General features: G+C 37.7%; 1 protein-coding gene across 1 annotated transcript in view; it reads right to left on the reverse strand.

Annotated features, from left to right (window-relative positions):
• Nucleotides 1-24,822, reverse strand: part of LOC117786932 (serine-rich adhesin for platelets) — a 132,280-nt gene that overhangs the window by 38,660 nt on the left and 68,798 nt on the right. The window contains exons 5-12 of the mRNA XM_034625357.1: nt 23,085-23,167; nt 21,644-21,962; nt 20,871-21,349; nt 20,490-20,595; nt 18,514-20,029; nt 11,893-12,509; nt 9,935-10,060; nt 3,943-4,414 (exon numbers count right to left, since the gene is read on the reverse strand). Coding sequence (XP_034481248.1) covers nt 3,943-4,414; nt 9,935-10,060; nt 11,893-12,509; nt 18,514-20,029; nt 20,490-20,595; nt 20,871-21,349; nt 21,644-21,962; nt 23,085-23,167 — 3,718 coding nt within the window. The remainder of the gene's footprint in view (nt 1-3,942; nt 4,415-9,934; nt 10,061-11,892; nt 12,510-18,513; nt 20,030-20,489; nt 20,596-20,870; nt 21,350-21,643; nt 21,963-23,084; nt 23,168-24,822) is intronic.

Raw genomic sequence — 24,822 nt, forward strand, 5'->3', positions numbered from 1 at the left:
TTATAATCTTTGTTTCGTTTGTGTATTTGTTGTTGTTGTTGTTTTTTATGTTGGTTTGCCTCATTAGCGTTGTAGCTCACGTTTTCCCTACAGACGTGAGCAGACAGATCGCCTTATAAAGGGCACCATATGATATGGGATATGTCTGTGAGTGTGTGAGTGCATGTGAGTGTGGGTGTCTGAATGCATTTGAATAATAGTTTGCGGTACAATGTGGAATTAGATGCGAGTGCCACTTGAATGAATATTTTTACTCTTATCTGGGGATTTTACTTATTGATAAGACGCATTTTAATGTCTATTTATGGACAATCGATTCGGTTTGAAATCAATGCATTATCTAATACTTCCTATAAATGGTAAACTGACCATAAATCAATATCATTTTTTGTTTCTTTCTTTATTTCTTACTTCGACTAATTTCTTTCGTTTCTCGCCATAAGAAATTCCAGATCCAAGCGTTCCGACAGATCCAAAGCAAAAAAAAAACAACAAATTACAAATTATGCAAATTCATTGAAAACGAAAGGTATTTTTTAGTTTTTTTGTTATTATTTGTTGATTCGTTTTGCTTTTGTTTATTCATTAGCCACGCACATGAAACTTTGAATTATTCGCAATCTCAGGTAGAGAGTTATTACGAAATAAACAATTAATGATAGTTATGGGAGAAGTGTGGCCTAAAAGCGAAATCCGATAATAAAAATTGAAGTGATTGTACTCATAATTCATACTCATAATTACAATAGAAATACGAATATCTATAATGAGAATTTGATTGATTGATAGATAGATTGTTAAACAAATAAGATGATCATCTACATATAAATATATCTAACTCTATGCAAATGTTGGCCTAGTTTTAAAGTGCGAGCAGACCTTGAGCCCAAAACATCAACAGGGTTGCCTCTTAATTAAGCAGTTGAACAAACAGAGTTGTCAACAAAAGGCAAAGATGAAAACAGCGATCAAACACTTCACACACAAATTAAAAGAAAAACTTTTATCATACAGCTGTCAAAATGCCGAACCATGATAAATTTACAAGCTTGGACAACTAAATACCCTGTAGACATTTACAACAATTGTTAAGGTTTAGCTCAAACTCCATTTCTTATCGTGAAAGTTGGTTATTATTGCTGTCAATATAGTTAAAATATTTATGTTACCATAAAACAAAACCAATAATCCAATTATTGTTATATTTATTATTGCTTCCATTGTGCTGCATTATGGGAAGTTGAATTGCCCGATAAACAATGCTTATCAGATCATAATTAGAACGGAAAACATAATAAATTTGCTTATATTTCCGACATACAGTTTGATTGATTTGACAAATGAATGAAATTTAAATTTTATAAAATTAACTTAATCAATATTAAATTTTTTCTTATTGAAAAGAAGTAATGCGATTCATTAACTATTTAAAAAATAAAATTTATAAAAAACAGATATCAATATTTTTGATCTGTAAAAAAAGTTACTTCACTCTAAGTAAATAATAATAAAGTAACAAGCCAACCCTTTGTCACTAGGCTACAGGGTGTCTCTTTAAGACAAAGGCAGATCAAACGACTGCAAAAAACGTAAAGCAGACAACAAAAACAACAAAAATAATAATAATTACAACAACATCAGCTTATACGAAAAGCAACAGACAACAAATGTCCAAGTGCAAATAAACAACTACAACAAAACAAGAGACATAAACACAACATAAAGAGCAAAAGTAACAACAAAGTAAAACAAGAATATTGAAAACAACAACAAATGAAATCTGCGTCGCTGCTGCTGCTGCGCTGCTTACTGCGCTGCTGCGACGGCTGCTGCTGAATCAGCGAATTTTTCAATGGTAGCAAAGCAAGACGAACGATTTACAGTTTTCGGTTATGTTTGTTGCTGTTGTTGTTGTCTACACTAACATTGTTGTAGCTTGCGTTGTTGTTATTGCTGCTGCTTGTATAGCTCGTTGCAGCAGGTAATCAACAAGAAGAAGAAGAAGAGGAAGAAGGGACGACGCTGTGCAAAACTGGTCAGCTTTATTGCTGTTGTCGCTCTCATAAGAAATATACAAAATATAATAAAAAAAAACTACCCATAGCGTTGATTTGAGTGGTACAAACCTTTGTTAATTGCTATTTGCTATTTGCAATTGCAGCCTGCGTTTTTCTCTCACGATTTTATTCAGTCTTCAGTCGTTGCCATTTTTCACTTGCGCTTTCAATTGACGACAATCATTGAATGCAATTGAATTGAGAGCCGATCACACAATAAATAATGACGCTTGCAATTCTCGATTGTTATTGCAGTTTTTATTCTTCAGTTTTATTTTGCTTATCACCCCCAGTCAGTCAGGAACACACAAAAATACACACACTAAGACGCGCTATATCAAATATGCATAATTCAATTGCAATTTGCGACCGGCACAAAATGCGCGCGAATTAAAAACAAACACAAATAATTCGACCGCAGACCAACGCAGCCCTTCCGTTCTGCTCAAACACAAAAACAGCACTAAGCTCATGTTAAGTTAACAGGCTGTTACTTAAACGCGAATCGTGTTGGGCGATATTCGCCGTACAAATTCGCCGCAACCTAACAGCTTGGCTTGGAGAAACTGTTACCAATTTAGCTTGTTCTGGCTATTTTCAAAAAAATGATATTAGCCGGAAGTCTGTCTGTTTTAAATATATTTTCTAACAATTTTTGCTTTCACTATTGCACAATTATTGCACTTTGCAATTTTCATTTACTAAAATTTAAATTCAGCAATACGACACAAAGCCTGCCAGCCTGCTTTTGCTGCGGCATGCTAACTTTCGTTAAGTTTGAGCAGCGTCTTACACTGAGGAGCAATTATGTTAAGCTAATACATAACCCACCACTGTTAAGCGTATACTCCAAAGGCTGCCACCCTGTTGACTATTTCACAGCACTGTGTAGTGTAGACAGCTGTGTCAAGAGGCGCCAGTTTTGAATTTGAATTTGAATTTAAGCTTATAACAAGCATGCAGATATTGTGTTGTTAGTATTACAGCACGGTTAGTGGCAAACAAAACTACAATTACATAGGATTTTCGTCAACTTTATTATTGAAATTAATTAATTTGTCACGTAAAAATAGATGTGGCATATTTACGTTTTTTGTTTAAACAAGTTGTCAATAAAATATATGTTTTTTTGTGTATATATTCAAATATAAGTATACATCAGTTATTTAGTAAGCAATGCAAATTTAACTTATGGTCTAATTGATATATTTTTTAAATTAGTTTTTCGGTTTATCAATTTATCGCATTAGTTTTTGTTGAAAAAAATGTGGTAGCTTTAGTTGTGGTTGTTGTGGTTGCTGCTGCTGTTGCAGTTGCCAAAGCGGTTGCTGTTGTTGTCGTTGCAATTGCTGTTGTTGTGGTTGTTGCAGTTGCTGTTGTTGTTGCTGTGGCGGCTGCACAGGACGCCAGTAATAGCTTCGAGCAATTGGTTTCACTTTGACCAGGAAACTTTTATTGTGTCTATTTTTTGTTTGTTTTTATCGATCGATTAAGAAAACATTTATTTAACAACATTTAAAAAACGGATGTCAAAGTGTGTGAAACATAAATAAAAGTTGTCAAAAAACGAATCCAAATTCTTTTTTTTTTTTTTTTGCTTAGTTTTAAAAAGTGTATTGTAGTTATATAGTTAATTAAATATTACACACACATTTTGTGGAACCAGTCTTGAGTCTGTCTATATGCATGGCATGTACATATACATATATGATGATAATGCCTGGATCTGGGATCGATCAGGGTAACAACTTACGCAATTTGTGGGCTTTTTTAATTGGTTTGGTTAGTAGCTTAGGGTTAAAAAACAAGCACAGCGCACAGCACATGGGATATCAGTTGTTGGTGGTGTTGTTGTTGTAGTTGTTGTTGCTGGACGTAGACTCACCCATCTGACAGCTGTTGTTGTTGCTGTTGCTGCTGCTGGCGACGACGCCTTGCCACAGCGCTGTTCTTAATAATGGCCTCAATCTCTCGGCCACCTGAACTTTCACCCTCGGAGGCGGAGGCGCAATTGTTGCCCGCAGTTGCATCCTCGACAGCACGTGGTGCGCCGAGCGTTGCCAGATTGCGCACCAGACTCACTGCATCATCGTGTTGTTGCGTGGAAGGGGGCGTGGCATTCTCCTTGGACACATTACGCAATATCTGCGCCAAGTTCCGCTGCGGATTCGCTGAACTGTTATCAGTTTCATCACGTGTGGCATTTGCGGTGGTTGCCGATTTCCGCAGATTGGAGACTGTGGCATGCGTGGAGCGTTGCAGGCGATTCTTTAGCTCGGCATTCAGATCGATGGGCATCAGGCCACGCCCCATGCCCGGCAAGGGTTTGCCGCTCTTTAAAATACCCTTGGGCTTACCTTTTGGAAAAAAAGAGTATAATTAATAAGCTTTTCAATAAGGGCAATTCCCTCAAAAAATACAAAATTTAATGAGAAATGTTTAATTAATTAAATAAATTAACAAGCAGCTTAAGCAAAATAAAAACGTGCTTTAAAATTTTAAACATGCTCAAGTCAAACTAATGAGAAGCGCATAGAACAGCGCTAATGAATTCCGAATACTTACTCAGTTAAAGATACCAATTTGAAGTAGAATATTTCGTTAGTCAAGTAATTATTTTGAAAAAATAACAAAAGATTTACATAACAGTTAATATAAAAGTGATTTGACAAAATACAAATTTACATATTTGTTTTATTTATTTTTAGAACAGTCAAATTCAGAGAAAATTACTATTTGATTTTTTTAAAACTCGTTTTAAGAACCATAGACAGAAATAAGAAATTATATAAAAATCTATAAAACATATATATTTTTAAAAAGAGAAATGTTTTAAATTTTTAATTCTGTCAAAACAAATACTTGACCAACTGTATCAAGGAAAAAGTCTCGCTTCACTTTAGCACAAATGTTGTTTTATTTTAAATGTTTAACAATTTGCATAATTAAATATTACAATAATAATTATGATAATTAAATGTAATTGTTTTATAATTATAATAATAATGGTAATGATAATGATAATAATGCCGTTTAAGGTACAATTCGTTTAGCTTTAAATAATTAATTAAAAGTCATAAATAAGCACGAAATGTAGTTGCACAAAAACATAATAATTATTAATAACTGTTAACTGTTATTTAAGTATATTAATATATATTTATAGATATTGTAGGCTGAAATAAAATGCAGGAGGATTAATTACAATGTCTATAGAGAGTGTAGGTTTAAAGTTGCAAGCAATTATTATCAATTTGTCGTTTCGTTTTTGGGGTTATCAGTTTATATATATATATTTAATATTTTTTTTATTCATATTTCATTCATTTTCTGTGTGTTTTTTTTTTCATTCGTTTCGTTTTTGGGTTTATAAGGGGGGAAGAAGAAGAGGTGCGCGAGAGAGCGCAAATCACACAAATCACATTGAGCGCACACTGAAAAGTTGAGAGCGCAACAATTTTTATCTACATGCTAAATCCAAAAATTTGAGAAAGAGATAGATAGAAAAATGTCGTTTTTGATTTGGGGGGGAATTGTCGCGAAAAACGTTTTCGAAAAATTTGTGAAATTTTTAAATAGTTATGCCAAAAAATTTACAATTTTTCTGTCTCATGTGCCCAAAATTTCGCCACACAAACGCTTGAACTCTGAACCCGCCGCATGCAACTCATCCGGTGTGATCACAATATCCTCAAAGCTGGCAATGCTCAACTTGCCACGTGTTGCAGGCGAATGCGCCCTCTTCAAACTGGGCGTGGCCGTGCTGGTACTGATGCTGCCACCACTGGCCGATGTCTCCAGTGACATGGCTCGTGTTCTCTTCAGCAATTCACGACGCTTTTGCACCAAACTAACGTTGTTGCCACCATTTGTGGCAAGGGGCAGACGCACATGCTCGTTGAGCGCCTCCGCTTGTCCGGCGGATTGTGTTTTCAACAGTGTGGTGGTTGTGCTGTAGCTCTCATTGACGCCAAAGTATTTGGCATAGCGTTCATCAACTTGGGCGGAACGATTGGCGGCGGAACGTGCGTTGATGCCACATGTGGCAGAGGCAGCACCACCCAGCTCCGTGGTGTGGCGTCGATTGACGGTTGTGGCTGCTTGTGGCGGCTTCTGTTGCACTGTGATTTGTGTAAAGTGCGTCAGTTGTAGCTGCTGTTGTTGCAGCTGTTGCTGTTGTTGTTGCACCTGTTGTTGCTTCTGCTGATTGGCAGCACAGTTTTCTTTGCCGGAATCGGAGCTGTGTGCATCATCGCTGCTGTCATTGTTGCTGTTGCTGTGTGGCGTCGTTTTATAGTCCAACTTGAGCGACTTGTTGTCCGTGGGCGTTGATTGCTGCTCCTTTTGTTGCTCCTTCTGCTGCTGCTGCTCGATAAAAGGTGACTTTATTTTGCCTATTGTACGCACTCCCATCGATATGTGTATGTCCTCCATGGTTTGTATGCGTGCCATGCAACTGTTGCGATGATTGTTATGCTTGTTGTTGTTGCGATCGCTCAGAAATGTATCTGGCAACACCAATTTGCCCACTGTGCGCAGTTTGAGGCGTCGTGTTGTTGGCAATGAGCTGGTTTCCTGCAGCGCTGTTGTTACAGTTATTGTTTCCATTGCAACTGTTGCTGTTGCTGTTGTTGTTGCTGTTGTTGCTGCTGTGGTTGCTGCTGTTGCTGCGGGCGGCGCTGTTGCCGAGCGACTTAGCTCAATGAAGCCATTGTGTTGTTGCTGCAATTCCAGTTGCACCTGCGGCAGTGGCTCCACCTGTTGTGGCAGCTCCTCCTGCTGTAAACTGGGCGTGCATTCCATGGGCGTGGGCGTGACATTGTTGCTGCTGCTGTTGCAGGTGTTGCTGCTGCTGTTGCAGGTGTTGCTGTTGGGGCTGTTGCTGTTGTTGCTGCTGCTGCCAAAGGGCGTGCGTTCCATGGAGTTGTAAGGCGGACTGCGTGAGGAGGCGCAGCTGCTGGCGCGACTCGAGAAGCGTCCGCCAGATGGCGCTGTGCTGGTTGGCGTTGTGGAGCCACCATTTTCACAGAGGCTGATGAAAAAGGCGCGACGCTCGGCCAGCGACAACGATGAAGGTTCTGAGTGTAGGAGTAGGAAGGGATTAGTCTACATAACAAGTGTTTACTGTGGCAACACTTACGCATCCTGTCTCTCTCTCTCTCTCTCTCTTTTCACTACAATTATTTAATGTTGCTGTTGTGCTATAAATGTTGTTGCTGTTTAGTTGCTGCTGTTGCTGCCACAAGTGTCAAGTGGCAACTGCGCAACGCGTTTTTTATCAACAATTTTTTAACTGCAATTATTTTATATATATTTTTTTATTACTCTATGTTGTTGTTGCTGTTCTTGTCGCGTTAAATTTGTTGTTACGTCTAGCGAGTTGCGCTCATATTTATCAACTGAATTCAACTCTTCTAATATGCCTATCTCTCTGCTTTCTTTGCCTCAGTTGCCTCGCTGCTTTTGTTGTTGCAGCTGCCCCATAGAAAGTTTAACGACGCATTTGTTAAAGCAAATTTTTTGTAATATAAATTTATCTATAATTTTATATATTTTTTTTTATTGTCATTTGCCTTTTGTGCAGCCGATTCTTTCATGCGTTCTCTTTGTACAACGTTCAACGTTCAACAGCAGCTGGTTTTCATTTTCATTCGAAGCTTTCGATTTTCTTTCATCGCTATTGATAACTTCTTTCTCCTCAAACGCTTTGTTAGCAACTAAATACGAAGACGACGAAACTTGGGGAGTCACAGTCAGACCATAGGGCAGAGAGAGGACTGTAGACTGCAGACTGTAGACTGTAGAAAACCGCAGAATGAGTTGTTCAATTGCGAGAGAAATACACAGACTGATTACTGATTAGAGTTGATTGGTCAACTGAATTAGCTACACAAGTACTTATGAATAGAGTGCAATAAAGAGTGAATACTCTTTCAGGATAGATGAATAAAGTCTCCTTAAACTCACTTCTGTGGGAAAAGGGTGCTGTACATACTATACTATATCGTATATATGCGAATATAACAATTATATTTTGAGTTAGCTTTAAATTTTATACTTTAAAAGTTTGACCTTTCAGAATATTCTTATAATTTGATTTTAAACCGTAAGAAAAAAGTAAAAAAAAGTGAAAATCCAAAAACGACAGAGAAACTTAAATACTCTGTCGTTCTAACTTTGCTGATATAGAGTATTACATTTTTATAAAGAGATTATACCCTATACAAATACACTAACAATAGCACTGCAACCACATTTTGAAGATTAGTCCGACAATTTTAGTATATGAACTTCTATAAAACAAAATTGGGTGAGAACTAAGCTTAAATTCTCAGAAAACTATGTTTTTTTTTACAGAATATAGCAACTTATTTAGAATTTAAATTCTCAGAAAACTATTTTTTTTTACAGAATATTACAACCAATTAACATTTACGTTTAAAGTCCAGCATTTAGCATAATTTAATATTTATTTAAATGAAAAACTTTATCAACAATTATTTTTGTATTATATTTATTATTGCCTAATACTTTTTCTCTGCATGTTCACTGCTCCTTACACAAATCCATATTTTGTAATATTGTTTCATGTGGTTCTAATATTGTTTCTTGTGGTTTTTGTACATTAATTTGTTGAATCAACATCGAAAAACTTAAAATAGTATGCGTAATATTAAAGGTTCATGTTACTTTCCGTATATACATTACAGATTTATAAAACTAAAGCATACCTGAACTTTATTCGTTAGAAACAATTCGCATTCATCGATCATTACAGTTCACAGAACTCTAGAGTCTAGACTCATAAATCTAAATAAGCATATCATTTAATCAGTCAAATATAAACGATGACTAATTTTATAGCTATTCAAAAGTAACTTTTATGTGTAGCTAACTAAAATTTCTATGCTTATTTTTATCAAGGTCAAGGCACATGTTATCGCCAGCTGGTTTTTATGAGACGTAAAGAAAGGAAACGCCCACATATTGTTATAACAATTTGGAGAGAAATATATAAAAGACAATATTCAAAATGAACAAAGCGGAAATTTCGGTCTGAAACTGATTTAAAAATAAGGCCAAGATAATTGTAAACGTTTTATTCGGTTTACTGAAAATATGTGGAAAAATGCAATGAAAATGGGTAAGAAAACTAAGCCAAAATGAGTTTACAACAAATGAATAATAAAAACTCACGTGAGGCTGGTAAATTACATAAATAAAACATGTGTAAAAAACCAAATTCAATTAATTTGTTGTTCATGCGTCAGCAACAATAATAACAACAACAGAGAGTTAATTATTTGCTAGAAAGAAAAAAAAATTATTAAATGAACCAAATGCATGCCATGAAAAATATTAGAAAAATGCTTTAGTATTTATTATGATATTTTCTTTTCACTTCTTTTTCTTCCTTTTTTTATGCTTTGTTTTGCATTGCGCAATTTTGCGTGCTTGCATTTTTTTTGTTATAAATATTTATATATAAATTTTTGTTGCCAATTGTTAAATTGAACGTGGCAATAATTTTGATTGATTACATGATGCAAATTTCAAATTAGTCAAAAGCGCAGCGCAACTGAAGAAACAGCAACAACTCAAGAAATTATATCTTAAACTTCACATTGAAGACAGTCACAACAACAACAACAACAACAATAAGAACAACAACATTCAATTATTATTTTAATAATATTTTATAGATTCTTTTTCTATGTTTCTCATGCCAATTTGTGCTTTAATCGTGCATTGCATTCGCGCAAAACAAAAGAGAGAACAAATGATACGTAAATGTTGAAGGGAGAAGCAAAAAGAGAGTGTTTGTAATGTTTAACTCTCTTCTGCTCTCCCTCTCTTTATCTGTCCGTGTTACTCACCAAAGTCTGCATCGGTTGTATCCTGCGTCGTATTCGGCGTGCTCGGCTCATCGTTTGACGGCGATCCGAGCGATGCGGTTACATTGCCGCTTGACGCCGATGGAGGCGGCGAGTGGCGAGAAGTTGCTGCAAAAGAGAGAAATGAGAGAAGTTAGAAAGCAGTATAACATAAGAAGAAGTTTAAGAGAGTATTAATTCTTCAGTAAGCTATCGGTATATTGATGCTGCATCCAAAAATAATCGAATCTAATAAAAATCGATGATATCTTAAAAAAAATTTATAGTTGTCTTCAAAGTCTTACGAAGTTAAAGACTGAAAGAGTTGTGGCTAGAGAAGTTGCTATACTTGTTTCTTTTAAAATCTGTCTATAATATAGACTCTATATCATTGATATCACCTGAATATCCTTTTCTTCTCAACTAACGCTTCAAATAGTCAAGAACATGATCAAAATTATCTTATAAAGGCTATAAAGATTTTGTTTGTGTATGTTATAATATAGATTCTACTAAAGATTTTTTAAATTCAATTCTAATCTATAGAATAAATCACGTATCTTTTTTCCTCAACTTACGATTCGTTAAATCAAGATCCAATAATATCTGCAACACAATTTTCGACGATAAATTTTCATGAAAAATTAATTGTGTACTTTTAACTTGATCCATTCTAAGATTATTGTGGTTTGAAAAAAACTTAAATATTAATGATTAATTTGTGACAAAACACGTTTAGTTCTGTTGTTTGACATGTACTAATCACAATGCCTACTTAATCTAATCTCAATTGACCTGCTCAATACACCGACTCCTACTCCACAAGTCTCCCCTTGACTTCTCTTTCTCCTCTCCACGCACCACTGCAATTGTTACCCAACAGAAACCTCAATTAGTTGTTGATTGCCAGACTGTGTGCATTGTGTGGGAAAAGGGGAAAGGGGGTGCAAGTGACACACATTTTACAGCTTATTAACTTGGACAACAAGCATGCCGGGCCATAATGGCACCAGCCTAACAACAACAACTGTAACAACAACAACAACAACTACATTTGCAACAAAAAGTTAGCAAAATAAGTTAAAAAGTGTCGTCCATTGAGCGTTCATTGACGCTGCGTCGTGCTGACCAGACCGAAACCTTTAGCGGAATCTTCTTTTAATGCGGTTAACACTTGGAGCTGCGCCTTTTGGTTCCACAGCAACGAACTAGTTCCAAAGAGTGGTGAATGTATGTAACTTGTTAGTAAAGGCAAGCTAATATATAATGTAAATCTTAGATTCTTTAATAAAAAATGAAGACTAAATCATAATATTTTCTAAGCTCAGAATATTCCCTTAGTCAAGTAAGTATTTTAAGCCCGTTTTTCTGACTGAACTAGTTCATAAATCTTTTTTTCTTACTAAAGTTAGTATTGTAAAATTCTCTTTGGTGAATCAAGTCTAAATTAAATGAGAAATGTTAGATATCTTTTTGTTCTCTAAATGAACTAGCTCAAAAAAGAATCGCTTAATATAATTTTCAGTAAATATTCTAGTCTACCATTCTAGGGTATTTAGAATATTAATTTTTTACTCAGTCTAAACAAAAGAATAAATCTTAGAGCATAGTATAAAAATGTTTAACTAATTTAAATGACATTTGGACTCAGAAACCGGCTCTTTGAACTAGTTAAAACTGACTGAAAATAACAACTCTAATCGCGACTATTTTGCACAACTGTCTCTAGTTGTTGTAGTAGTAAGTAGTTGCTGTTGTTGTTGATATTGTTGTTGCTACGCATCGCTGCTCTACTGGCGAATATAGTTCGCAGTTCCCTTCTGTTCCCTTCTTCGGTATCTACGAGTATTTTATTTAATGCTTTCATGCTAATTTCTATCAAATTGTTATCGTTGTTCTTGTTGTTGGTTGGGGTTTTTCTAGTCGCCCAGAATTCCAGTTAACATTCGAATGGCACTCACCTTGTCGGCTGGCAAATGAACGCGACTGCGACGGCAACGTCTCTCCACCTGCCGTCTCCCTTCGGCTGCGCGATTGCTCCTGCAGCTGCTGGAACATGTTGGCACGTGCTCTCACACTGCTGCTGCGTGCCACACCCACACCCACAGCTCCACCCACAGCCCCACCTGGATGTGCGGTGGTTGCATCGTCGCCCAGCGACTGTATGGCAGAGTCATCATCCAAGCCGGACATCTCAAAGATGCGTTCGGTGTCGTTGCCCACAGACAGGGTCAATTGTTCGCTGAGACTGATGCTATCGTTATTAATCGATTGCTGACGTGTTATCGACGATGGGGGCGTGCCACCGCCCTGAGCGGCCAAGTGAACAACGCGCGGCGATTGCAGCGGTTGCGTTGAACTGCGCGCCAAACGGAACGAGGCGCCGGCGCCTGAATTGGTGGATGAGGAAAGCAGCAGCGGGGCGGGAACGTGGCTCAGCGGTTGTCCAGTGATGGGCGAGATTAGCGGTTGCTGATGTTGTTGTTGGTGTTGCGAACCGTTGCGAATATCCAACGGTTTGGTGGGCTTAAAAGCCGACGTGGCCGAGATGTCAAAGGGCGTGGAGTTGGCTTTAAAGCTGCAGACGAAGGTAAATTAAGTTAGGTTTCATAAGCATAAACAATTCTCTCTCTCTCTCTTTCTTTCTTTCCCTCTCTTACTCATCTCTCTCTCTCTCTCTTCGCTAAACAATGCGCAGTTAGCGGCAATCATAATTATAGGCAACATCTTTGTTTTTCCCTTAATTACACGTTAATATTTTACTGGTGAAATTTTAACGCTGCATCTATTTGATTGACAATCTCCTCAATTTCCCCCCCCCCAAAGGTAAAAGTTGAAGTTGAGAGCAATCAACAATCCATAGATTAGCTGCAAATGAGCTTTTTTTTTTCGCAGTGAAATCTGCAAGTCATCAATTTTGTTTTAAATATTTGCTACATTTAGTACTTTCAGCTGTAAATTATTTCATTTCGATTGGGAATTTCCAATATACTTTTCCTCAGTTTGTTTATCAGCCAAACAAAACATTAACCGCATTTTTTTATGCAGTGCAAAGAACAGACTAAAAATAAACAAAAACAAATATGCAGATGAACTATAAAGGAAAAAATGCTGCTAATTGGATTTTCAAAAGTGAGCGGTCTATTTTTGAAAGAGCCGCAAAGAGCGCCAAAAATGTAGAAAAAACGAGAGAAGAACTGGGATTCTAAGAATAATGTAGTTTTAATACTCTTTATAGATAGTTTCTATAGAAAAAACTTTGATAAAAAACCCATTTACTGGAATTTGCTGGAAATTGAATTAAAAAACAGTTTTTTATACAAAAACTAATTTTTTTTATGGAATCTACAGATATATGTAATTGTTTTATTTTAATTAAATGTTTGGATATATAGAACTTCAGTATATGCGCTCTCCACAAAATTTCAGCAACTTTGCTTAAAGGGAAAATGTGTTCACACCGCACATCCAGGTCAGTTCTGGGTTCTAATAAGAAATATGCCCGCTTCAAGTGTTACATAGTTTGTAAGAAATTTATAGAGTTCTCTATTTGGTTAGAGAAACAAATATCGAAATAGGAGCACATAAAAAATTGTGATTAAAAGCAAACAGTTGGGGCCTAAAACTTTGTTGTACTACAGCATTTGAATATATATATATATAGAGCACATTGTATATGGCTTTTTCTAGTGACATTCTCACTGGTTGTTGTCGTTACTTTTTTTTATATACACTGCGCGAATATTTTCACAGTTTATGACACAAAATTATTTTATATTTATAGCACTTTTTATGGTTTTATGACGCTCGTATTTAGGTTTAAAGTATATAAAGAGATGTTATATATATATTTATTAATTTTTGTGCGAATTTTGCACAATTGGCACTTGAAAATACGTAAATAATTGTATGGATTTCCATTTGAGTGCACATTTTCCATGCATTTATTTTTAGCAGCATTACGAAATGGCCTCGTATATATATAATTAACCATAGATTTTTTCATGGTATTTAACACATTTTCTTTTAATTATTGTTGGATTTTCCGCTACCTTTTTGGTCACTCGTCTCCCTCTTTCTCTCTTTTTCTCTCTCTCTATGAACTGCCCGATAACCGGCTCGAAAAGCAACTGACGACGGTACGAGTATCTTGTAGAACGTGGCGCGTTCTCGATATTTGTTGTTGTTGTATTTTTACCTTTATTTCTTTATCTCTTATCAGTTGGCAAGAGGCAGGCGGCAATAGATTTGATATATTTCTGTTAGTTTTCGATTTCTTTTTGTGTAACTATTCACTATTTATTCTGTTTTGTTGATAATGACGACACTTCACAAACAGATCAACACTATTTCAAAATAGAATTTTACCGATTTCGAAAATGAAAATAAAATAAAACCGAAATTTTCGAAAATTCGCCGTCTGCGTACGTGAAAATTGAAAAGGCGATCGCGAGCAACTGAGCGCAAAATTTGTACAAACAACAAAAAAAGCGAGCGGAGCAAGTGGAGCTGACGATCAACGCCAGCGTCGCAGTCAGCGCTGGCGTCGGCGTCGACGTCGCAGCTAGCGTCGCTGTCGTAGCCGGCCAGAGCAAAATTTAAATTATTTTCAGCTTTGTTTTCTTTTTATTGCCTATGCTTTAACACACATAGAGAGAGAGAGAGCGAGAGAGAGGAAGTGAGAGAACGCATGAGGGATAGAGAGGGAGAGATGTGTGTATATTTATTTTCGGTACGCTATTTCTTTCCTCTATTTGTATTTCCACAATTTCAAAATGTCGTTTTCATTTTCCTTTGCGGCTTTTCTTTCTCTTACGTGAAGCGAAAAAAAAGAGAAGCGGAAATCAAAAAGAGTATTTTTTTTCGCCACTTGACAGAGTGGGTCAAAGTGGTTTTTACTTAGCGCAATTCGAGATTATATAGAACTCTTGATAGAACTGCATTAGCATTAAATGTCTAGTCTTATGTGATAAGTCCGATACTTCACCATATAAATCCCACAAACTGGCAAAAAAAAAGAGTAGCAATAACTTACGAAATGTCCAAAAATATTTCCTATTAAGTTAGTTATGTCAACTATCTTACTTTCAAGCATAACGAGTTTCTTATGCAGTTATCAGTTGTATCATTGATTTATAGCCAAACTAATCTTATCAAAATCTATTAGAGAACAAATTTTCAATTGGTTAATCCTATAAGTAAACTTATTTCACTACAATTTTACTAAATGCTTATTTTTTTTTATGTGCTTCAAAGATTATACTTATGCATTTTCTCTAAAAATTGGAAAAATTCTTTCATAGGTTAGGTGGAACCGGACGTCCCTTAATGCGAAAGATCTTTTATTTCATTAAAAAATTATTGAAAGTTAAGACAAGATATGAAGTATTGAGAATAGCTATTCTTCTCTTATATATATGACTGGAAAAGATCCGTAAAAATATGTTACTCTGTGGAGTTCCCTATATTCTTTCTTCGAGTTATATTTAAGAAATTTCCTCACTGAAAGATTTCATCTACAAGTGTTGAAAAATTCTATAAATGAAAGATTGTACCATATAACTTGACACTTAGAACACATGTAGAATCCAATCAGAACAAAGTCACCTATCTAATCTCTGCATTCCTTGGTTCACTCGCAATACCGCCGCCAGATCGTATAGATTATGGTCTATATGTATCTATATAAGTATGTAAGTAGGTAGTGACAACCCTTGACAGTTAGCGTTATCTGGCCAATGTCAGCTAAATATTGGCTATCAAAATGTGGCTCATCGCACCTAAATGTAAACCGTTCAATGACGCACTTATCGACTAAATAGTTGGTGACTTTTTATGGCTTTTATTTTTTTATTTTCATTTACCGTTTTCTGATATACGCTTCAAACATTTTCTCGCTGTGTTGTCGCTGAAACAACATGAAAAAGTATGAAAGAGGTCTTAACCCTTGACAACCGACAAACAACAATTGAAATGACGAACAACCGAACTCAGTTTAAATGTATCTCTGGACGCGTCCGAATGCGGCAGCCAACTGAATGCAACGTTGAATTCAGCACGTTCACCATTCAAAAATCCCGCTCAGTGCCACCCTATCCGCCGAACCTATTCAGAAGGTACTGCAACTATGGATAGCATAAATTACGCGGCACAATGGCAAAACGTACAAAGAAAACAACAATCATATTGACAATACACCGATTCGGTGCATGCAAATGTGGGAGAGTGCGAAAAATGTATAAACCAGCAGGTAAGCATGCTGCTGATGGGTGTGCGCAACTTGCAGATACCCTGCAGACACATTTGCAGGGGCAAAAGTATTCTTTCTCATGTGGAAGAATGCGAAAAATTCATAGGAATTATATTGACTATTGTAAAGTACTCAAAAATACCCTTTTTATAGTCATATTCTACTATTTCTACAGAAAACAGGGTAACCAAAAATTTTTGTATTTTTTAAGCGAACTTTTTTTAAATTTTCAGTAAATATCATAATGATTCTAAGCTGAAATTACACAAAATTTCATAGAAATATTATGACAATAATCGTTTAAATATGTTCCTACAGTAATTTAGTGAAGATTTAAGGAACAATAAATTAATTATATATCATATATCTAACTCTTATACTCTCTAGATTCAACTACTTGGTTATGACACTTGACTGATTCAGATATTGTACATATTTAATATACCCATTTTATTTATTTTTACATTTTTCAGTATATCATAATAGTCGTAGAAATAAGCAGAACGAGCCTTTGTTTTCTTAGCCGGGAGTGGCGTAAACAAAACAAACGCATCGAAATTTAAAAAAAAAAAGCCAAATAGCACATAAAATGCTGACATGAAAACCCCGTTAAAAGAATTCACCACCTCACTCTAGCAGCAAAGAAAAAGGAAGGTGCCGGCTCTAGATTCTAGTCTAAGTTGTCCAAAATAGATACCGAGTACAAGCTAAATTTAGCTGGAAACTAGGTTTACGAGCATGGCCGTCTAAAATTCGCTGAAGTGATCGAGTGAACAGGTTCAAAAAACACTAAAAAAAAAGAGGGCGTGGTGAGAGTTGGGCGTGTTGCGACTAATTGCCAAAATGATAGCAACAACCAGGTCAAGTTCTTAAAAACAAGATAAGATGCGAAGGAAATTGAAAAGGGCTTTGAATTGATTCTTAAAAGACAATGAACTATAGAAATATTATTACTCCAACATCTTCATGAGAGGTATTCCCCAATTTTGATAAGCAGTTTGACAATATGAGTGGTTCAAGGAAACCACTGTCAGCTCACCAAATGAACCACTCAAAAAGGGGTTCCAAGCAAACGACCTTCTTCTGTTATTTGCAGGCAATACTAAGAGTCTTCTTGTTGTTGTTGTTGTCGTTGTTGTTGGCCTCAATAGTCAGTCAGGTAATTAGGTAAGCAATAAGCGGCTTAAAGTGACAACGGCAACAACAACAACAAATGAAGGCTAATAAAAACAAAAATAAGCAAATATCGTCAAAGAAAAGTGAAATACAATTTATGACAGGCCAATCGAATGAGCTTTGCACTTGACTTTATATGGTTTAAATACAACTAGCAACACACCCATATATTTAAAAATAGGCAAAGTAGAATTTTTAAAAACTTATATTCTCGGAAAATTTTTTGATATTTTTTATGAATATGTTTTAAAATATTTTTCTTGCAAAGTTGCAAAACTAACATAAATTTGTTAAGTGCTCAGCGAAGTGCGACGGAAGCTGTCACAGCGAAAAGATGTTGATGATAATGATGATAATGATGATGATGATAATAATGATGGGGAAATAACCCTGAACTGGACAGCGAAAACACTAATTTCATATGCCACATGCGAGTGAGACAGCTATAGTGTGGGCGCGTTGGGGGCGTGGCAGTGTGTCTGGCAAATGTGGCAAATAATACAGCAAAAATAATCCATGAATAATTCTGCACTGAAAACTCATTTGCCAGCGAAGCGTATGAATAAAACTCAACAGAAGCTGACAGTAAGACAGCTCAAAGAGCAGAGAAATGGGAAAAGAGGAAGAATGGGAGAGTGATAGGGATAAAAAGAAAATATTTATAGAGAAAAAATAGTCAGAGAGTCAATCAGACAGCTAGACAAAGTTAAAGAGGCAGATTCTATTAATCAGTCAGAAAGAAAGATAATAGGAAGAAAATAAGTCATAAATGGAAAAAGAAAGAAATGGAAAGATGAGAAATAGAGAAATCAAAGAGAGAGATAAATTTAGAAACAAAAATCTTAGAGAAACAAAACGAAAGGGGAGCAAAAGTTGGGAAGCGATTAAAAGTGAAAAAAGGATAGAGACAAGAAAGAAGTCTGACTGAGATAAGTCACTTGAGAGAGAGAAACAAAGAGATACGGAGAGCGTCACTGAGAGAATTAATTTGTCTAATGAATTTTAAGTCAGAGAAAAAAAAAAAATAACAGAGAAGGATACAATCCAAGTATGACAGATAATCAAATGCAGCTAAAGAGAGAGGATCTCAGTGGAATATATAAATATATATAGAGAGGGAGCAAGAGAATCTTTACAAATCACCCCATCTACTTACAAGCTCTTCTCCTCGTTGGTCACCGGCTGCGTCTTGTATCGATCCCTGTAAAGATCCCGCCGTAGAACACTCGGCTTGAGAAGCTTTGGAGCAGCACTCGAGTCGTTCAACGACGATTGCGTCTGTTGCAGCGGCGACTCCCAGCTGCTGTTGATGCCGCCAGCTGTGCGGGATGTGGGCGTCGATAGCATCTCCATGTGCTTAATGCGTTCCGCAACCGAAATACTCGATGCATTGGTCACAAAGTCAACAGGCGTGGCAGGTGCCTGGGAATTGGTTATGGCATCTAAGGCGGCAGCCAGATCCATCACTGGTGCCGCATCCTGACGCTCCAGAGAGCGTGTGCGTCGCTTCAACAAGCTGCTTGCGTTCTCCTCCTCCGAGCGCTGTGTGGAGCCGAGGGAGCGTCGTTTAGATGGCGAATCCGACTTCAAAATGGGACGCATGGCGTCATTAACAACGATATCGTTGGTATCTGGACTGAGACCAGCTAGATCGAACTCCTCCCGGCTGCTCTTGCGACTGCTCTTGAGTATAGGACGAATCTCATGCTCATCCGCCTCACCAAACGACTTCTTCTTGAGTATGGGCTTCGGGGGACGCGCTGCCTCCTCGCTGGAGGTGCTCTCCTGCTTGAGAATGGGCCTAATCCCCTCATTCTCCTCGCCATCCTCGATGCCAGCGAGGCCATCGTGTGCCGCCAGCTCAGCGGCAGCCAAAGTGACCGCCTGCGAGATGGAAACATGCTTGGAGACATGACCACCTCCATCCGAGGGAGTCGACAACGAATCCTTCTTCTTCAGTATGCTATGTGGTTGACACTCATTCGCCGAAGGGCAACCATCGCTCTTGCTGCTGTCGTAGCTGCTCTGCTTGAGGATGCCATGTGCCTGGCCAGGACTTAGAGATAAGCCCGCTTCCTCGAGAGAATTGCGACGCGCCGACTTGATGAGTATACTCCGTTCATCCGGCGAATGGGAGCGGGAATAGTAGCGTGACTCATCCAAGCTGGAACGTTTCTTGAGGATGCCCTGACGCTTGCTACGACTCCCGGCAAGCGGTGTGTCCAGCACATTGGCGGAGAAGGTCACGGGTGAGGCATTGCTGGAGGCACTCGAATTGCACTCCCCAAAAGCCTGCTCCTTCTTCTTCAATATGGAAACAATTTGATTGGGGGCAGGTGGTGAATTCTGTGTGGCAGCTGCAGCTAGATCATCCGTGCTCTTGCGTCGCAATATCGGAGACATTTTCAACTCTGCCGGCTGATCATTGCCAGCTGCCTGAGCCTGTTCGGCAATCTTCTTGATCTCGGCCAGCTCCGTTTTGGTGCGTTCATTGAACTTTTGATTGATGCCACGCGCCTGACGCAGTGACTCCGACTTGGAGGTGGATTCGCTGCAGGAACTCTTCTGTGGCGACTGCAACAATTCACGCAGCGATTCATCATCCCCGGGCATCAAGGGACGTGCCATGCCCAATTCCCGACGTCGACGTCGACGCGTTGACGCCGCCTCATCTGCAAGAGAAATGGAGACAGGATTAGATTTGTTACGAATATATGGCATAAACATATTTCCAACTGGGATGTGGGACGTGCATGACAGTGGGAGGAGCGGCACAGCTTGCAGTTTAACATATTGTACACAGCTGGTTCGGATGCGAAGGATGTGTAGGAGGCGTTCATGTGATAACGATAACACAAAATGATGCAGATGCAAGTGTTGATGTTGTTGTTCCCGTTTTGTTGCGTGCCACATGACACTCTTGCTCGGCTCCAGCTGCCACACTGTGTCATTAAATTGTACCACAATTCAGTCGCCACCCAATTGCGACCCAGTTGCAAAGCCAAATGGAGGCAATTAAGCTTGACAGTCCCAAAATTGGCTAATGCCGCTCCTCACTGTCTGCCACTTAAGATGCATCTTCAGTTTGCCAGTTGTTGTTGTTTGCGGTTGTTGCTGTTGTGCACCACTTACCGCCATCCTTGGTGGCTTCCTCGTTGTATGAACGATTCAAATTCGATTTACGTTTTGCCGATTTATCGCGATCACCAGCACGACGTGGCAAGGGTGAGGCTTCCGGCTGTGTAGCATAAAAATATTGTGAGCAGAGTTTAGTTAAATAAGCATTAAATAAGGTATTCCAAGAGCTTTAATTACTGACAATTACTCATGTAATTACTTATCTTATTAATATCAAAAATGTACAAAAATTTTAAGTAATTTAATTTTGATAGTTGTGTAAAAAATCTAGAGTAATTGCAAAGTAATTACTAGTAATTTCAAAGTAATTACTTGTAATTTCAAAGTAATTACAGCTTTGTACACAATCAATTTGTAGGTGCAACAAGTACTCACAGTTCGCTTATGCTTTTGCACAGGACTCAGCTGCAAATTGGTTAGATTATCACGTGCTTTTCCCGCTGCACCACTTCCCATGCCATTCTCCGCTTCGGCGCATAGCGTGGAGCTTCTGGGACGCATGCGCAGCGTACACTCCACCTTGGGCGGACTGAGTATGCCGCCGGTAAAGTGCAGCTCGCTGAGATTCTGTTTCATCGAAACGTTATTGGCGTTGGCCAACAAATATGGACGACGCTCCAGGCCAGTTAAAGCCTCCGACGGCTGTGAAGCCGAGCGTGTGGTGGAAAGTCGCGAGCTGCCGCTGCTGCTGCCACTTGGCTCCGAGTTGAAGCCGTTGCCGCTGCCGCTGCCCTTGGGTGATAGCTCCGAGCTGCTCAGTCGTCGTGTTGGCGGCGTCGAGCTGGTGCGGAGCGAGCTGGGTGAACTGTAACGTTGACGTTGTTGTTGTTGCTGCTCCTCCTCCTTTTTGCGGTCTGTATGTTGTGTGTGCGGTGTTGCAATGGTATTTTTTTTTTTTTTTGGGAAGACAGCATGAAATGACAGTTAGTTGGAGTCTTCAGCGCAAGGTTAAGTTTAAATAAAAAATCAAACAAATACTACAACATAAAAGGGGCGGCTACACATTGAGAAGGAAACCAACACCAGGAGTAAGTAATAGAGAGAGAGAGAGAGGAACAGTTGAAGGAGCTGATGTGGGGCAGGAGTGTGTGGTGCGTGTTTGTGGTGCAAGGCAAATGACTTTGATTTTGATATTGTGGATGACTCACCGAGCGCTGCGGCACGCAGTCGACTGGCTTTGGTGGTGCGCACCGCTGGCGACGTTTGTGGCGAGGATGAGGAGCTGCTTAGCAGTGGACTCGCCTGCGGAGGCGTGGCAGTGGGCGTACCACCACCACCACCACCACTACCAACAATGCGCAGCGGTGATAGCAAATTTTTGCGACGCTTTGAAGGCGACGGCGTCGCAGCCGCTGCCGCTGCTGCTGCTGCTGCAGTTGCAACAGCAACAGTTGCTGCTGTCGCTGTTGTTGTTCCTGGTTTGAGCACAATTAATGGCGCTTTGCTGTTAGCGGTAGCAAGGGGCGGCATGGGCGTGGCCTGACTGTTGTTGTTGCTGCGACTGAAGCGGCTAAAGCGACTGTTGTTGTTGTTATTGCTGTTGCTGTTGCTGTTGCAGCTGCTGCTGTTGTTGTTGTTGTAAGCGCAATTAATGTTGCATTTGTTGTTAACGCTTCCAGCGGCAACTTTAATGTGGTTCGCTGTGTTTTGAGAGTTTGATAATTGTTGTATTTTTTTTGGGGGGAAAAGGCGGCATGAATACGCATGAGTTTAGAAGACATTAAAGTTGTTTTAGTTGCTGTTGTGTGCGTGTGTATGTGTGTGAAAGGTGTTGAAAATTCAAGCGTCAATTGCATAATATGCAATTAAGGCATATTTAGCTGCTGGGCGTGTCACACAGTCAACGATTGATTGATTAATGCGTTGCGGTGACAAAAATTGAGGAACTAACTTTGCCAATAAGCCAACAAATAGAAAAAAACCCCCAACTTTGATGTAAGATTTCACAAGAGGCGAAAGTTGTAAAGTCTGGCGGAAAATAAATTTACTGATAAGCGTATTTGCTGCAGTTTCCGATTGATGTTTATAGGAATAGTTTTTTAAACAGGATAGTATGTGCCTATGAAATACTTATTCGAATACGATTATTGAACTTTTAAAGTAAACTGTTTTATAAGGGAATTCATCTGCCAGATACTATTAATTTTCTGGAACTTAATCTTTGAAATATACATAATAAACTTTTAGAAACTGTGAGAGAAGCTGTAACTTGCTTAACTTAGGTAAAAATATAAAAAATATACTATACAACAAAAATTAGTTAAAATTCTAAATAAATCTTAGCTTCAAGCTAGCTATCATAATGAGGAAGTTAGAGAATTAACAAAAAGATTATTTTTAACTTTTTAAACAATTCATAAAAAGTATTATTTGATTAATCCGTTAGATACTTTAGCGAAAAAGGTTGCCAAACCAGCTGATCTTCGAGATTGATATGAAAGCGCAACGTTTATTAATGATCTGCTCGTATCATTCGACAAATATGTATAAGATTATCAGTTGAGTTTAGTCAATGTTTAAGTTAAGCGTTTTATTCCCATTTGCTATTCACAAATGTACAAATACATTTATTATATTTATGTTATGTACCCTGTCCCTTGGCTTATGTAATCGCCTAAATGATTTCATAATCCCCACAAAGATTTGACACTTAAGCGAATCATCTGACACATCTGCCAAAGTAGACAAAAAGAAAGAAAGGGCAAGATTAAGAGAAAGAGAGAGGAGGGAAAGAAGAAAGATAGATGAGATGATGAACAGACTCCGTTCATTGCCTCTTCTTTTGGGGCTGTCCGTCAGTCAAAGATCACTAAACTTTCTGGCTCGAACATTGCCCTAGACACGATTCCCGAAAGTAAGAAAAATAATAATAAAAAAATATACAAAAATAAAAATGAGGCAACAATAACAAACAAATGAAATTAATTCCGCATAAAACCAAACAATAAAATTGAAATGAACAAAAGCCGGGCAGAGAAAAAAATTGCAAAATTGTTAAATATTGAAATCAATACAAAAGGCCAAAAGCAATTGGCATAAGAAATCTAAATTTATATTTCAAATATATATAGACGATCTGAAAAACTCTCTCACTTGCAAATCGATCTTTATCAAGTTGTTGTTGATGTGGCAAATTGAAAACTGTTTATATTTTGATTGAGCGTGTGACAAATCGTATCATATGATATGCTATGATATGATATGGAACACATTTCCCTATCGATGATGCTATGCAAATGTCCATCGAATCGACTTGACTCGAATTGAGTCGAGTCGAGTTGAGTTAACTTTCTCGAAGCAGCGCCGTTATGAGAGCTTGTCAAAATCTATGTTTGTTTTTTTACTTTGAATTTATGAAACTCTTTTTTTTTTAAATTGATAATAAAAGTGGCGGCAGTTGAATGAATGAAATTTTGTAGCTTCGAATTGATAAATAATACAAAAAAATTGGGCACAGCTTGTTGTATCTGTTAGTTTTTTTTTCCTACTTTTTATTTATTCCTATTAGCAATTTTATGACATCTTTCATTTGCCTAAGTTGCGTGAAGTCGGCTCGCAATCAGTTATATGGGAGTTGATCCACTCCTCCCTTTTCTGATCTCCTCCTCTATAGCGTGTGACTTCCATTGAAATATACACAAATTTACAAATAAATTTTAATGACAAGCAAATCTATTCAAATGTCGCAAAACACAGATCTATAGATCTCAATAGATATCCATCCGATTATACTTATTGTGACAGCGGCTCTTGAGCAAAAATTGCTTTAATCATAATATTTGTGATTGTTTTGAAATTTGTGCAAATTATTTTTATATAATTTTCGGACATTAACTGTCAAACAATTTTTTTGTATTTTGCAGGTGTATAGATCTAGATCTATAAATTAATCTATAGAGTTGTTTCTGTTTTATTGAAGGTCTTTTAGCTTTGCTTTTTTTTCTCGCTTGATTGGCAAACCGTACAAAATCCAATTTAGTTCAAATTACTTTTAAGTGTTTTGCAAAAAATAGAAATAAAGTAAAAAACAGAAACGTGGCAAACATTTTCAAGTGATTTTCTGCAACTCCACAAGAGTTGCGCCCCTTTAGGACAGACTCTTGACTCTACGAACTAATTATGGTCTTTATGGTCTTTTTTTTTGGTTTTGGTGGGAAAGCTTTGGTCGACAGAACTAATGAATGCGTTAAGCTGAGCCGTGGTAAAGGTGTAGGGGTAAGGGAAAAGGCTAACCTAAGTGAAAAAGTTGCGAATTTGCTGATTGACTTAAAATAAAAAGAGGAAGAAGAGTTGAAGCCTCAGAAAAGTTAAGCTACTTTGGAGAAAA

Source organism: Drosophila innubila (assembly GCF_004354385.1).
Source record: "Drosophila innubila isolate TH190305 chromosome 3L unlocalized genomic scaffold, UK_Dinn_1.0 0_D_3L, whole genome shotgun sequence".
Taxonomy (NCBI): domain Eukaryota; kingdom Metazoa; phylum Arthropoda; class Insecta; order Diptera; family Drosophilidae; genus Drosophila; species Drosophila innubila.